Raw genomic sequence first — 16,336 nt, 5'->3', positions numbered from 1 at the left:
GCTGGTACCAAAGCAAGGCATCAAAGCTGGAGATTTGGTAGGTGCAGGTTGTCTGGAAGGTGTGTCTCTGCTTCACTGTGACTTGTCCTTCTTGCTGAGTGACAGTGGTCTGCCCCATGGCGCCTGGAAGAAAGTGAAGGTCAGCAGCTCGGCAGGGAAGGACTCTGGGAAGTAAACCAGGAGTGGGTACAAAACCCTGTTGAAGAAGGCTCCCTGTCCTTTGCCCTGCAGGAAATTCCTGAGGCCTGCGGACAGCCAGGAGGAGAGTAGTTTTGGGCAGGAGCTCAGAGCTCTGAGCACAGCATGGACCCTGAGGAGAGCTGTGCTCTGTCCCTGCTCCTGCTCCTACTGCCCGGAGGAGCAGGGAACAGCCTGTCATGCCTGACCTTTGTGTGCTGGGACCAGCACCCCTCCAGCATGTGGAGGGGCCCAGGGAGCTATGGCAAAAAGATTCATCCTGCTTCCCCACACCTCTTATCTCAGAGGGCTCCTAGCTCCTCGAGTACACTCAAAGCTTAGTTTAGAAAGAGGTATCGATGGCTGTGTTGCCAACCAGGAGGAAACTGGAAGCTATGGCTGACATGTGCCTGCCAGAAGGGGACAGCCTGGGCACATTATTAATGTTAGTGGGAGCTAGAGCTTTAAAATCCCTGTAGTACCTTTGAGAAGATTTGCTTATTTTGGGGAGAAATGTGGGGCTGCAGAGACAGCTGAGATCTCCTATGGTGGCAGGAGGGGGATCAGAAGAGAGGAGTAGAGAGCGATAGATTGAAGGGGAGAGAAAAGCAAGATGAAGGCTCTGAGGTATCTCTTCTCTCTCTTCTCCTTTCATTTCCATCAGTAAGACCGTTTTGAGAGAACGGGTGCAAAACCACAAAGGTGAGCCAACAGTTCCCAGTGTTTTTCTGCTGTCCAAGAGTATTTCCACACATTGACCTGATAAGGCTGGCGAGGGTTTCCTTGGGAGAAGAAGAAGTATGCGTTTCTAGAAAGCCAGGACTTACCCAGCAGTTGCCCCAGGAAAGCCGTGAGGACGAGATAGCCGAGGTGCATGTTGAGACCGACCTGCCTGTCTGCTGAGTGAGAGAGAGTCAGAAAACCACCTCCCAGCCCCGAGATAACAGAGCTGCCGGAAACGACTCTGTTGGGGGAGCGGAGGAAGAAGCGGGGAAGAGAAGTGATCTGTTCTTCCTGTGCCTGAAATGCTCCTTCGGGGTTTCTCCCTCCTCCAGCAGCAACACCTGTGGCTCCCTCAGGGGCCCTGGGGGCCCCAGTCGTGGGAAGGGGCTGTTCCCAGTCAGCTCGCAGTGGAGCCCTCACCTCCCCAGCTAGAATCGCCTGCTCTTCTGCACACCCACTGCTGGGCCATTTGGGAGGTCAGGGGTTTCCTCCCCACTGAGGTTTCACATCTTCCTCTGGGGTCCTCAGCTCTCTGGGGACACTGCTATTTCTTCTAGGAACAAAAGAATCTATTTCTGAAACTTCTCCCCTGTCCTTCCTCAGCTTCCTGGGAACAACGCCTCTACTCCAAATCCCCCAAAATAGGAGATGAACCCTGCTGTGCAGCAGCACAGGGGCTGGTAGAAGGAGGTTTCTAGAGAAGTGGAGGGTCCTGAGGCTTACACAGCCTCTCCCAAGTTGAGGAGCCGGCTGAAGCTTACCCTCCGATGGGCTCCTGAGAGGGATCTGCCTTCCTAGTCTTCAGAGCAGACAAAAGACATGTACAGGAAGATGAGGATTTCTGCATTTCCAATGAGAGGGGAAAAAAAGCCACAGTCCTCAACCCGTAACCATTCTCGCTGACCCCAGGGCCACATCCCTGAGAGTCTCTCTTTCTTTGATGCCTGTGTCTCCTCTCTCACCACCTCTAACACCCTGACTGGCTTGGCTGCACTGGGCTCCAGTGCAGTTTATGCTCTGATGCCTCTCCCGGCCCACCTCTGGGATGTAGATCTCAGGCAGCTGAAGGCCACTCCAAGCCCTGCAGACCCCGACTGTCCCTTTCAAACCCTCCAGGCAGTGTCAGCTTTCTCCATCTCTCCAAACAAAAGTACCTCATGAACCAGGCAATCCGCTTGCCTGCGTGCAGTGGCCCACAGTAACCACAAGACAATTGTTTATGGAGAAGTTAGGGACCCGCACGGCAACTGACCTGAGGAGGCATAGACCTCTGCTGTGCTGCGTTGTATATATCCCTTGGCACACTTAGCAGTGATGCCACAAGCATGTCCTTGTCTTGTCCAGTTACTGGCACTCAGACCTTGCAGCGCTTACACATGGGAAAGGAAGTGAAGTTATACTGAAGGGTGGTTAAGAAAGTATATAATAAGAACGCAGTGTGTAGTGATCAGGCACAGGGCTCACCCCAGCAAGTGCACTGACCAGACTCTGCTTATGTGCAGGTGGCTCCCGTCATCCTTCCTCCTCTCTATTGCCTCCCCTTGCTGCTCCCCATTCCTCTTTTTCCCCCACCTTTGACCCTGCCCCTAAGCATGCCTTAATCAGGGTTGCCTAGTCCTGCAGGCCCCCTCGAAAACATCCATAACCCTCATGTTCCTCTTGTCACTTCTTGTCACTTACAAAGCTCAGCCTGACCCACTTCAAAGCTTCGCCTGCAGTTTCCTAATGGCCCATCAATTAGAGGCTGCAGAGCTCTGCTCTCCCTCCTTGTCTCCCTTATCACTTACTCAGAGATTGCTGTCATTGTGTGCTTTGTTTATCACTTTCCCTTTTACTTCTTCTCCCCTTTGAAAGGAAAAGGGACTTGATCTGACAGCCTTAGTGAAGCAGCAGCTCTCACCTTCCACATGCCCTGACAGTGGCCTCTGCTGAGCTTGCTCAGCTGTTCGAGTTCCTCAAGACACTGAAAGGCTCCTGACCCCAGAGAAAACTGGGTCTCTTGAGTCAAAGCTCTGGGGGGAAGCCCCATGTTGAGCTCAGCCTTTCAAGTGTCTCCCTGCAACGCCTGCAGCAATGCTAAGCCATGGCAGTCACTTTTCAGGACACCTGAGAAGTTACAAACATGAAGGAAAAGGGAAAGACTGGCCAAATGAGCAATCAGTCTCAGAAGTAAGGCAAGTATAGAAAAGCACTCAGGTCACTTGAAATGTCATTCTGGAAGCAGCTGCTTTGCACCCCCAAATTCCAACATGTTTATTGTTTGCCATCCCAGATGTCCTGCATTTCCTGCAAGATCCTGAAACCTCTCACAGGTCTTTGGAAACATCCCAGCATGAAAACAGACCTGAATTCTACCTCCAGGTGGGATCCAAACCACAGCTTTCTTACCCATCCAGGTGGGAATGGGGCTTCCCATCCACCTTCCAGTACCTCACAGAGACATTTTTCCCCAGGGACAGAGACTGAGCTTTCTTTGTCACCTCAGATGGCCTCGCTGCAAACACCTGATGTCATGGCCTACTGAGCTGACACCACTCCATGAATTAGAACATGTTGGCCTGCCACCATGGCTGCTTTTTCAGCTTACACCACAGCTTCCCCTCTCCAGGGCCAGCTCTTTGCTTTCCAAAACAGACTTAGCATAACAAGAGATGTGTGCACAGAGGGACAAACTAGATCCCAGAAATGCACATCCCACAAATGCAGCCACCAGCAGTTTTCTGCTGGGCAGAGAACCCCCAGGGACTCGGGGACACGGGGACACCCCCCAGCCAAGCACTGGTGAGTCCCCAGAGGTGGAGGAGAGACGTGAAGAGTAGGGGGACAGCTCAAGGGGTTGAACAGAGAATCTTGTCCTGTGCCTGGCTGATGGGTCTTGCTCAGACTTCGAGGCTTTTGCTGATCCCCAAGGTGCAGGGCTAGGAGGACATCTTCCTTCCTTAGGTTTCTTTGGCTAGGAGGTAAAGCCACAGGAGTAGCCACGTCTGCTACCAAGAGCCCCCTTCCCCAGCAGTGGTCATTCGTGGATGCTGAGGGAAGAGTCAGAGCTGGACAAGCAGCTGGGATGCTTCTCCTGAATACTCACTGCTGTGTCCCGTTCAGTTTCAGTGGCTCAGGGGTGTTCCTGAGTCTGCTGTGGCAATGTGCCCTCGTGCAAAGGAAAACCAACAGCATCCTGGGCTGCAGTAGGAAGAGTGTTGCCAGATCAGAACAAGGGACCTGGTCCTTCCTCTCTACTCAGCACTGGTCTGGCCACGTCTGGAGTGCTGGCTCCAGTTCTGGGCTCCCCAGTACAAGAAAGATGTCAGAGTGAGCCCAGCAAAATGGTGCAGGGACTGGAGCATCTTTCCTATGAGGATCGGCTGAGAGGGCAGGCAGTGCTCAGCCTGGGGAAGAGAAGGCTCTTTGGGGATCTTGCCAATGTGTGTAAATAGCTGATGGGTGGGAATGAAGAGTCTTCTGAGTCAGGCGGGCTTGGGACTCCACACCTCTGCCACGAGGAGGCTCTGTAGGGAGACTAATTAAAGTTGTTTAAAGTGCTCAGCCCAAGGAAAGATGCCAAACTGTAAACCCTTACCGTGTGCCAGGTTTGCAAGGGCCAAGGGGAGGTTGTTCAGCACTGGGAGGCTTGTCTTAGGGCAGTCAGGCCACAGTGGGACTTGTGATAGCCCTCCAAGTCAGAAGGTGCTGGAGCATCCTCTCAGGCAGACATACCCTGGTGTAGAAGCGCTGCCTCTCAGCTCCAGGTCTCATTGCCAAGGGGGCCTGGGGCACCTGAAGGTTCCTGTAGGAGCCTGAAGGAAGAGCTCAAGCCGCCTGCTGTCAGGCAATAGGAGGCTGCAGGCTGCTTCCCTGCTTTTTGCTCCTCCTGGAGATCACAACCAGCCCAACCAGCCCCCAGCAAGGGAGGAGTGTCCATGGTGAACTACTTCTGCCATCCAGTGCCCAGCCAGAGACAGGGGCCTGCACTCACCTCTCTCAGGGTTGGAGACAGGCCCCTTTGCAGCCCCTGATGTGCTCGTTGTCCCTGGGTAGCATCTGAAAGGAGGTAGAACCAGGAACAGCCAGAGCCAAAAGCAGGAGTCTGACCCCCTCTCCTGACAGGGCATTTCTCTCCCTTCTCAAATGACTCTGGGAACAGCACCTGCTGCCAACACCCTCACACAGAGCGTCAGACACACCACTTCTCCCTGGCAGGAGGGCGCACAATCCTTTTGTTTACCGACATCTTCTCCCCATCCCTTTAGGTATCACAATCGACTCCTTCTCTGGAGATGACACCTCCCACAAGGGTGAGAGAGAGGAACACCTTACAAACTCAGGGGTGTTTCTGCCTACAGGGGGATCAGAACTCATTGTGGGATGCAGTGGAAAAAGTTTTTTAGGATGGTGCAAGACATGGGATGCTTAGGAGAAGCAGCAGAGACAGGGAAAGGGAAGGATCAAGGCATGGAGCCAAGCATAGGAAGACAGATGGAGACAGGGACGAAAGGTGCTGATCCCATGTGAACATGGGGCTGATCTGTGTGCTAGCCTGGCCATACCTGTTGCTCTGCCTGGTTTGTCCACCTGCCAGTAGTTCCCTGGAAACACAGTTATGAAGTCCAGCTGGGACAGGGAGCAGGGCTGATCCTTCACTCCGTGCCTCTGAAGCCTCTGACCATGGGCTTTGAACCACTGTGTCAGCTACTCGAGCCACACAGAGTTCCCCAGGGACTGGCTGGAGCCCGCAGCCTCTTCCCAGAGGCCTCCTTCCAGCTCTCACTCACCCAGACCTCCAGCCCCTCAGGGCAACTCCGCAAATCTGTTTCTGACTCACTCATCAAGTAGGAACCTGGCATCCCTTGAGGCCGCCATCAGTGTGTCCGGTCCACGCTTTTACCCTCTCTCCTGGGCCTCAACTCCAAAGGCTCTGAATCCTGTAAAACAAGCTCATGGTCTCAACGCTGAGGCACTGTGGGGAGCGCTTGAAGGTGCCCATGACCTCGACATCCCCTTCTCCTGTTGCTGTGGAGCTTGAACTCCTGACTCCATGCGATGACTTTCTAATGCTAGCAGGAATGTTTTGAAAGCTCCTTGAAAGCCTGTAGCATGCAGTTTTTGATCGTGTATCTGAGCTTTTAGAAAGTAACAAAATGTGAAACCCCATCTGGATGTTCTTTTCTAAGGACAGTCTTGCATTCACAACTTAGCACTGGAGTCCCTGTGTTTACAGAGCAGAGGAAAGCACCTGCTCAGGCTTCCCTTGGCTATCCTAGTGGGGAAAGGCAAAAGCCCGAGAAGAGGCCCCGTCTGTTCCATGGCAGCAGTGGCCGGTCCCTGCGGCAGGAGCGAGGGCTGCTCGTGGGCAGGAGGATCTCTGCTGCCCGCCTCCCGGTGCTGCAACCGCTCCTTCCCGGGCACGGCCGGACACCGCCACTGTGGCGGGGGATTTCGGTCTGCCTCCCGGTGGGAGTGCGGGGGTGATCGGGGGGGGGGAGGGGCGGGAGAAGGTTTCTGCCCGGTGGGCGGCCCCGGAGCCGCGTCGGGGCTGCGGGGCGCGGGGGCTGCGGGGCCTCGGCGGGCCCGGTGCCGGTGCCAGTACCGATGCCGGTGCCGGTGCCAGGGTCGATGCTGAAGGCGGTGCCGGTGCCGGTGGGGCGGGGGAACCGCCCCGGGGCCGGGCGGGGCCGGGCGGGGCCGGGCGGGGCGAGGCGGCCCCGGCGGGCCGAGCGGCAGCGCCCCCTGGCGGGCCCGGCCGGGGCTGTCCCCCCGCCCCCGACACACGCGCCCGGCCCCGCCCGCGGCGGTTCGTGCCCGGCCGCAGCCCCGGCTCCTCTCCCCGTGTCTCCCAGGGCGCAGTAATACACCGCCGCGTCCCCGCGCCGGGGCCGGGCGAGCCGCAGGGCGCTGGACCGGCGGTCTGCCGCCACCGACAGCCGCCCCGGAGGGTCCTCCAGATCTTTGGACCCTTTAAGAGCGAGCGCGATTAATGCGGGGCCTCGGCCCGGGAGCTGACGGTACCAGTAGATGTAGTCGGTGATCTGTATGTTGGGGTGCGAGCAGTTGATGCTGATGCCGGTGCCCTCGGTGGTCTCTGCTGACGGCTCCTGCTGCACCTGGGCTCTGCCCGCAGCCACTGCCGAGGAGAAAAAGGAGAAAAAGAAGAAAAAACAGTCAAACCCTGCTTTGTGCCCAGCCCTGCCTGCTGTTTCCCAGACCAAATCCCGCAGAAGCAGTCAGGAACAAAGAGAGATGATGAGGAGAAGAGTTTCCAGAGGATGTCAACACGTGCACTAATGGAAGTGTCCATTAATAGGTGGTGGCGAGATGAATGCATGAAGGACAGCTGGAAGGGTGGAGGCGTTGAAGAAAAAAAGGGGGATAAAGGAAAGAAAGACAGAAATAAAGTAGCAAGGGGGAAGGGATGACCACATGAGTTATACGGCAAGACACAGAGGAAAGGAAGGAAACAGGGAGGCCTGGAGAAAGGCTAGAGCGATGAGTTTTCTGGGGGAACGTGGGATGGCAGCAGAGGGAGGGCTGGACGGGAGGATGGTTCGGGGGCAGAGGTCCGTGAAGAAGCCAGAGGGGACGGCAGGCTCGAGGGAGCTGCGGGGGCCACCCCAGGCCCAGCCCCGGCCCCCGCCGCCAGCCCCGCGCACCCAGGAGCACCGCGGCCAGCCCCGCCAGCCCTGCGCCCCGGCACCGCCGCATGCCGCCGCTCCGCCGCCCGCGCCTCGCTGCCCCCCGCCAGCCCCGGCCCTCTGCTCCGGCACCGCCGCCTCCTCTCCCCCGCCTCCTCTCCTCTCCTCTCCTCTCCGCCGCCGCCAGCTCCGCCCCGGGGCTGAGCCCTGCGCCGGCGCCGCTCCGGGTCTCGCCCGGGCTAAGAGTGCTCGGTGGCTCTGCAGGGCCACAAGCTGCTGTCCTGGGAAGTGGACTCTTCCCCTCCTCCAGCCAGGGCTCCCCAGCAAGAACAAGCGTGCACAGTGCCCGCTGCAGCCGGGGACAGCTGCAGGGCCCCGACCCAGGAGATGGACCAGCTTCCCATGGCTGTCTCCCAGCTCAGGGGCTGGAAACAGCCGCCACTGATTCCCTGCGGATGGCAGGGAGGAGGCTGAGAGCCTCCCTTCAGCTGCCCCTCCGCAGTCCCAGCACAATGGCTAAGAGTTGTGTTGTGGCAGAGGGGGTGTGAGGACACATGTGCCCGTGGGCGTGCAGGGGTCAGGGAGGGCCGGGAAGTGGGGGGAATCACAGAGTCAGAATGTAGGTGAGAAGGGACCCTCCTGGTCCCGTCCTCCAGGGACGGGGACGGGGACAGGGACAGGCATGGGCGGGAATGAACATAGTCCTTCTGTTCTGCTTGTAACACTGTGGAGCCAGCATAATAAGCAGCGGGTTATGGCTCTGCTGGATACCGGGGCAGAATTAACCTTAATTCATGGAAATCTGCCCCACTACCCGAAGAATAAAGTGATGCATGTTAACAAAACCGGGGTGAGGGAGGGGTGGAAGAACTGTCTCAAAAAGTCTTTCCAACCTTGCAGCCAGGAGGGTACCCACTGCTTACAGCTTGGGGTGGGCTCCGGGGGTGCCCCAATATATATCACAGGCCACGATCCGTTAGCAGGAAAGACTTTTAATATCCAGTGGGGGAAAACGCTCCTTCTGTATCTGCTCAGTTCACAGTGGGGAGGATTGTGCCCCCCACATTGTGCGGGCCCCTCCCTTCAGGACTGTAGCCTCAGAGCAGGACCGGCTGCCCCGGGGCATGCTGACACCTCTCCAACTAGCAAAATGTTGTTAGAAGCTGGGGTTGTCCAGCAGACACATTTGCCTTTCAAGAACCTTGTCTGGGCTGTAAAGCAAGCGACTGGCTCCTGGTGTAGGACTGTAGGTTACTGGCTTTTGGGCACGGCCGTCCCCATGGGGCTGCACTTGCTCCCCATAGCATCACCCTGGTAGAGCAGCCAGAGGCTGCTGATGTGCGTTTGCTGTGCTGCCTCAGGGGTACGGGCACAGCCCCCTGCCTTCCCAGGGGACTGTGGCCCAGCACTAGGAGGAGTGCAGCCTGTCCCCAGGCTGTGAGCTGTTCCCTCATGCTGGCGACAACCTGCTGGCTGCACCTACCCAGCAGGATGTTGCGGAGGCACAGGGGGAATGTCGTGGAGACTATGAGAGAGCACAGCTGGGAAATGAGTCCGTAAAAAGCTCAACAATCCAACACTGCCAAATGGGAACGGTATATTTCCATGCAGGCAAAACGACGTCCCCACAAAATCAGTGCAGGAGAGAACAGCCCAAATAGGATTGACGGACACGACCAACCCTCACCTGGAGCTGTTAAGCACTGCCTGGGCTCAGACAGCCCCACCACACGAACATTCCATCCCTGAGCAGCTACAGTGTGCCTAGTTCACAGACCTAGATCAGCCAGGTGTGTTAAGGGAGGGAGGGGTGGAAGGCGGCAACGTTTCGTCCGGCTCAGCCAAATGGGTGGGGACAGCAGTCAGCAGGCAGAGCTAATGGCTGTATTCAGGGTACTAGAGGAGGCACCCCCACTTCCACGTTGTCCATGAAAATCATTCCTTTGTTTTATCATCTCATGCAGAGCCATTATATGGAGCCTTACACGACTGCTTCCCTCACTGCATGCCATGCAGCAACAAGCATGAAGTGCTGGAGGCCCCTGCCCTCCAGCCACACCAAAGCTCCTCCTTGTCTTCTACACCGCACAAGGAACCGGACTGTTTAGTGATCTCTGCACCACCACTGTTTTATGGGGCATGGGACGAGGGGGACAGGACACCTCTGGTACTTCCAGCCATAATATCACTGCTATTCTATGCTTGCAAAGGCTTTATCTGTTGGTGGTGGGTTGACCTTGGCTGGCCACCAGGTGCCCACCAAGCCGCTCTACCACTCCCCTCCATCAACAGGACAGGGGGAGAAAAATATGATGAAAAGCTCGTGGATCAAGAGAAGGACAGGGAGATTACTTACCAGTTACTGTCATGGGCAAAACAGACTCGACTTGGGGAAATTAATTTAATTTATTGCCGATTAGCTGCAAGAGAGTAGGATAGTGAAAAATAAAGCAAAACTAAAAACACCTTCCCCGCACCCCTCCCTTCTTCCCAGGCTCAGCTTCACTCCTAAATCTTCTACTTCCTCCTCCCAAACAGTGCAGGGAGATGGCGAATGGGAGTTGCGGTCAGTTCATCACACGTTGTCTCTGCTGCTCCTTCCTCCTCATGCTCTTCCCCTGCTCCAGGGTGGGGTCCTCTCCATGGGCCACAGTTTATGTCAGGAGCCTGCTCCAGCTTGGCTTCTCCACTGGCTGCAACTTCCTTCAGAACATCTCCACCTGCTGCGGCATGAGGTCCCCCATGGGCTGCAGGGTGGATATCCGCTCCATCGTGGACCTCCATGGGCTGCAAGGGGACAAGCTGCATCACCATTGTCTTCTGCACCGCTGCAGGGGAATCTCTGCTCCGGCACCTAGAGCACCTCCTCCCCCTCCTTCCTCACTGAACTTGGTGTCTGCATAGTGGTTTCTCTCACATTCTCTCACTCCTCTCTTGCAGCTGCTGCACACTGGTTTTTACCCTTTCTTAAATATGTTACCCTAGAGGCGCTACCAACATCGCTGATTGGCTCAGCTTTGGCCAGCGGTGGGTCCATCTTGGAGCCGGCTGTCACTGGCTCTGTCCAACGTGGGGGCAGGTTCTGGCATCTGCTCGCAGAAGCCACCCCTGCAGCCCCTCCACCACCAAAACCTTGCCAGGTAAACCAAATACACCGTCATTACTCTTGTATTATTAAGAGCAGAAGCCGTTTTGCATCTAGGAACCTTGGCTGCAAGATGAACTCAGCCGGCTCATGGTGACAGAGGAGGCTGCAGGCAGCTCCCTCTCACCACAGGCACTTGCACCACCTGCACCTGCATGCAGAACACAAGAAGAAAAAAGGCCAGCACATCAATTGTAACTAGGGAAAAAATAAAAAGAGTGCATGGACATTCACAGGGCAGCCAAACCATTTTTTCAGCTGCGCTGTAAATTAACATTGCTTCTGCATTTCTCTGCCTTTTGAAGATAGGGTATTTACCTTAAAGTGAGTCTAGAGACAGGTTCACTACTGCATCACTTCTGATGTCCCAGCCTCCATGTCTGTAGCCTGAGGGGAGTCTGGCTTGTCCCAGACACACACCCTTCGGCTGCCACGTTGGCGTGTCACTGTGGCACCGCTCCCTTTGCAAGGATAGGGGCTGGTCCCAGACCCTTGAGGAGATCACGAAGGTCAGACGGGAGCTTCTAATGCTGCAGGATTTTTTTTCTTTTACTTGTAATATGGGTATTCTTTACGGGGCTGCAGCAATGGCAATGTTCTCTAGTTTTTATATTATCCTTCACACACAGACTTGAGATGTGGAGAGGCTCAATGTCTGGAAAGGCAACGGCAGCTTCAACTCCACTGTGGTTTCTCCCTGTCTTACAGTGAGAAAATGGCTGACTGAACCACTGTCAAACCCTCGAGCTCTCTAAAGCTGATGGTGCTGGCCAGTGAATGATTCGTTGCCTTAACTGTAGGGTCTGAAGAACACGCCTAGAGTCGTCTAGAGGGGCTGAGAGCTGGTGTCGGCAGTCCTGGCTCTCAGTTGGGTGTGTGCATGATTGTGCTCACCTACATGTTCATCCGCCTGTGCTCATGTGTGCATTCGCACATACATGTGTGTGCCTGTGGTAATACACATGGAAACGTGGGTGTGCAGAAATGTTCTCTGTGTGTGTGCGTGTTTGGGCAATTGTTTCCATGAGCGTGTATGTGTTTCAGCACACGCACGTGCCTTCATACAGGAGAGCATGAATGTGTGTGACTGGTCTGCATACACGTAATTGTGTGGACATAGGTGCGTGTAGATGTGTGCTTTTGTGTGTGTATGCATGTGTAGAGGAGCATGCATGTATATCTGTATGCAAATGCATGCGTGCTAGGACCATGCACGTGTGTAAGCGTGTGTGTTTGAATATCTGTGTGTACATGTTGGTATGGGGGGTGGCTGTGCATGTTGGTATGCACATGGGCTCCTTTGGAAATGTGTGTGCATTGAGTACGTCAGCCTTTTCCCCTATCATTTGTCACCAGGTCCCCATCCTCACTGAGCAATAAGCCCACATCTACTTAGCTTCCCAAGCACCCCCATCCCGTGGTTAAACCCCATATCCATGTCCAAGGTACTCAAGGACCGACGGATAGCAGGGAGAAAGTTTTTGTGTGGGTGAATGGGCTCAAGCTGGGCACGTTACTCTCATCAGCTGCATCTCCCCCTCACACCACGTGCAGGTCAGTCTCCCCTCGACCACGTTGAAGCCTTGGACACAGGACTTGCAGAAGATGGCTCTGTCAAGTCCAGCACCTGTGTGGTGGCCCTGGACAATGTAGACAGCCGCTCTTTGGGTGTCTTGAGTCTTCTCAACTAACTCTAGATGCCTAGAGGTCGAGACTTGCGTGTGTGTGCCGTTTAAGCCAGCTGCCCAGTCTATCTTGAGTGTCAACGGCAGAAAAATAGGTGCTTCTAAGGCATGGATTGCCTGACCTGTATGGGACAGGGTGAACTGAGGCTTGACAGTGCCTTTTTCTCTCCGCTGATGATCAATGGAGCAAAGATGAGTAGCTCACCTGGAGACGCCTGCTCTGGAGGCAGGAGAGATCAATTTCCCCCTACTCATGTCTTGTCTGACTTTGTGCTTAGATCTTTACTTAGATCTTCACCTCCATGAAGACTGAAGACTTAGGCCTTATCTGCGGATAGAGGCTCGGAAATGAGGCAGGTGAATCCCTTACCTTACTCTCTCCGTATTCAAATGTCCTTAGTTGCCTTGAGTTATTTCCACCCTGGAGGTTTCAAGACCACGTTAATATCCAGCACCAAATACTTGACATTTTCAGTCTCTTGGGACATGGCTATTTCAGACGTCTCCTGCATGTCAGCACCTGGCCACACTTCAGAGAACTGTGTTGCTGTTCTTTAATTGGCCTGTGAGAAGAGAGCGCATTATCCGTCTGCAACAATTCCATGAGATCCCCCAGAGATCAAACTCCCCGTGGCACACAGAGGGAAAACTGAAAACTGCCTCCTCGGTGTGGTCAATTTGAGCTTCAGTGTGTTAATGAGGGGGATGTGGGGATGTTCTTATGCTAACTGAGTCTGATGTATGCTCTCCCTGTGTGGAGCTAAACTGGAGAGACTTTACACTGTGTGTGTGCACACAAAGCCCCCCTGTGTGGAAGTACAGTGGTGGCTGTGAGGGGGGGAAGGAAATCAGGAGCACAAACTGTAAGTACCTACCAGGTGGGTGGAGAGGAAACAGTGTCAGGCAATTGTGTATGGCGTGCAGTGAGACAGCAAGGTGAGAGCTGTTTGTCCACACTTCTCCTGACATCACGGCATCCAGAGCTCCGCCAATAAATCAGCCGCTTTCCAATGTTCTCCCTCAGCCAAGGGGACCATGGCTTCCTCTGGAGGATGGTGCATGAAGAGATGTCGTTTGGATCATTTCCATTGGCTGAGCTGGTGAGTGAAGCCTGCCCAAGACCTCTAGCATAGACTTCCAATGCCTTGCACTTTTAAGGAGAGCCAGATTAAGGGGGAATTCTCTGCTCTTTAGCCACATGAGATTTCTGGTATGTAAATTCCTAAGGAGGGAAGAAAGGAGGGAAAGGGATCCTTCAGATGGTGGTTCAGCCCCATCTGTCTTAGATACCCACCTGAGGATGAGATCGGTTCTCCCCTAGAGAAGTGATCAAGAATCCTCCCTTGTCCGCAGGGAGGGCATAGATGAAACCCCTCAGTTCAGCCGGCTTCTCAGCAGAGCTACCTTGGGGGGGATCCAGCTCAGAGAATTTTGCCTTCAATCGCTGAGGCATGGATACCTCTGCCCAAGCTGAGACGCCCGACTTATCCATCTGAGCTGCTCGCTAGTCTCCTGCCTTAGTCCTCAGAGACAACCTGGCACTTCTAGAGGGCTTTTAGCCATGTATATGAGGCAAGATGAGCCATGACTCTCCCGGGTGCCTTTTCTCCATCCAAAGAAGAGGGGCAAGCTGAGGAGCTGAGATAAGAGTATTTCGTCATACATCTTCCAACTTGGTCAGCAGAAGTCCTTCCCCTGACTCTGAGATGGCAAAATTTACAAAGAGGAGAGTCTCACCTCTATTAGCTATGCTGAGAAGCAGACGTCAGTGGAGGAAATGGAGGTATTTGCAAAAGCTTCCTGTGCTGAGGCGTGGAAGAAAGCAAATATAAGACCACGAGTCCTTGAGTAATGACTGTCATGCTAGCCTGCCGCCCTGTGCTGCTGCCGTCTCAGTTGGAAACCCTTGTGATCAACTGAAGAGGTGAGAAAACATCTTCCAGCGCCATGTTGTCATGCCAGTTTTCTGTTCCCTCAGTCTCATTTGCTGAGATTGCAACTCAGTATTTCCTGCCTTGAAGAGCGCAGGTATGTTATTCCCTTCCTCTGCAACAGCCTTTCACGTAGCTGGAGACCCTCAGCCTGCCGTCCACAGTTTCCTAAATGGGATTTTCATCTTGTGGAAGCAACTGCATTCACCATGTTCTAAAGGAGATGCCTGCGCTTGATCCAATAAATAATTCTCTATGTTCATTTGATGGTGTAGGCCTGACCTTCAGGGTCAGATCTAGTTGTCCAAACGCGTTTCTGCAGCAAAGGATTTCCATGACAATTTTAACTTAGGGTAGATGCTGTTTTCCCATATTTCTGCACCAACTACTTTTTCAGGGATGATGGCTTTGTTTCACTACTAGTAGCATCTGAAGGACCAGCACAGGCACGCAAACTCTCACAGAAACTTTCCTGTCTTTGCAGATGGATCTCAACACTTGGGGGCACATGGCAAATGGGACGAGTGCGGAAGAATTTGTCCTTCTTGGCTTTCCATGCACGTGGCATTCCCGGGTCTCCCTTGTGGTGGTATTTGCACTGACGTACTCCCTGACAGTAACAGGCAATGCGTCCAGCATAGCCCTCGTGTGGATGAACAGCAACCTCCGTAGCCCAATGTACTTTTTCCTCTGTAATCTCTCCTTTCTGGTGATCTGGTACACTATGGGTGTTGGTCCCAAAGCCATAGGAGTCATGCAGGGGACTAGCCAGACCACCTCCTTCAGTGTCTGCATCCTCCAGTTGTCCTTTCTTCTCTCCCTAGGCTCCACTGAGTGTTTTATCCTTTCTGTCATAGGCTACGACTGCTACAGAGCCATACGCTACCCCTTGAGATACAGCTCCGTCATGAACAGTGTCCTCTCTGCTCGGCTGGCGCTCAGCTCCCGGCTGGGAGGCTTTCTGGCCATCTCACTGCTGGCCTTTCTGACATCCAGGCTGATGTTCTGTGGGCCAGATGTCATCAATCATTTCCCCTGCAATATAGATTCCTGCCTTGCCCTCTCCTGCAGTGACACGTGGCCCGTGGAGCTAGCGACCTTCCTTGTCTCCGTAATTATTGTGGTGGCCTCCTGTGTGCTCACCCTGGTCTCCTACATGTCCATCCCCTCTTCCATGCTGAGAATCCAGTCAGCCCATGGCCAGAAGAAGGACTTTTCCATTTGCTCTGCCCATCTCGGTGTCATCGCGATCTGGTATGGCTCCACCATGTTCCTGTATGTCAAGCCATCGGCCCAGACTCCCTGGATCTGAACAAACTCATCAATACCTTTAACAGAGTTGTAACTTCTTTGTTGAACCCCTTCATTTACACACTCAGGAACAAGGAAGTGAAGCAAGCTCTGGGGTGGGCTTTCCAGAACAAATGAAGTGGCTTTTCAACGGGCCTCAGTGGGAGCAAAGAGATTCACCCCCTCCCTCCCACGACTTCTGCCCTGCAGAAGTTCCTCACCGAAGTGTAAGTGCACCTGGGCATCACAGGGAGTGAGAAGCCACTGGTTCCCCAGTGAGCTCATCTCACTCACCTTACAGCCGTCTTAGGCTGGGCTGAGCCTCCATTCTAAAGCTCCCACCTCTGTTCACTCCTGGGTAAATTCAGAATGCCTCACAGTGCTCTAAAGCCCAGCGCTCGGAAAGGGTCACAAACCCCATCCGCAAGCAGTTCTCCGACAGAACACTGGAGGAGTGGTCCTCCCACAGGATGGTCTTCCGGTTTGCCAAGTGCTTCATTTTGTCAGGGATTCACCTGAATCCCCTAAAGAAGTCCCAGCAGCTGGCTCACTGCTTTAGGAAATGGACATGTATTTCTCCATTTAGTCTGACATGTTCTGGATGCATCTATGCCCCATTCTTGCAGCTGTTCCACAGAATCATGCTCTGGTTCAAGATAGAATTTGGCAATGTCTGGTATCTCTACCTATAGCCATTATTCCTAGCATAAGACACCCAAGAAAACTTACACTCCCCTTCCTTCCCTCTATCCAGTGTCT

The 16,336-nt window shown here is 54.3% G+C and overlaps 1 protein-coding gene across 1 annotated transcript; it reads left to right on the top strand.

Moving 5' to 3' along the window:
* Positions 1-13,366: 13,366 nt before the first annotated feature.
* LOC143169567 (olfactory receptor 6F1-like) lies at positions 13,367-15,715 on the top strand. The gene is given in 3 exon segments (XM_076357014.1): positions 13,367-13,456; positions 14,772-15,582; positions 15,585-15,715. Coding segments are annotated over 3 exon segments (1,032 nt in total).
* Positions 15,716-16,336: the final 621 nt, after the last annotated feature.

This window comes from Aptenodytes patagonicus, chromosome 20 (assembly GCF_965638725.1).
Source record: "Aptenodytes patagonicus chromosome 20, bAptPat1.pri.cur, whole genome shotgun sequence".
In the NCBI taxonomy this organism is placed as follows: Eukaryota; Metazoa; Chordata; class Aves; order Sphenisciformes; family Spheniscidae; genus Aptenodytes; species Aptenodytes patagonicus.
Note: the sequence above shows the minus strand (reverse complement) of the source record. Positions and strands in the feature narration are given on the sequence as shown.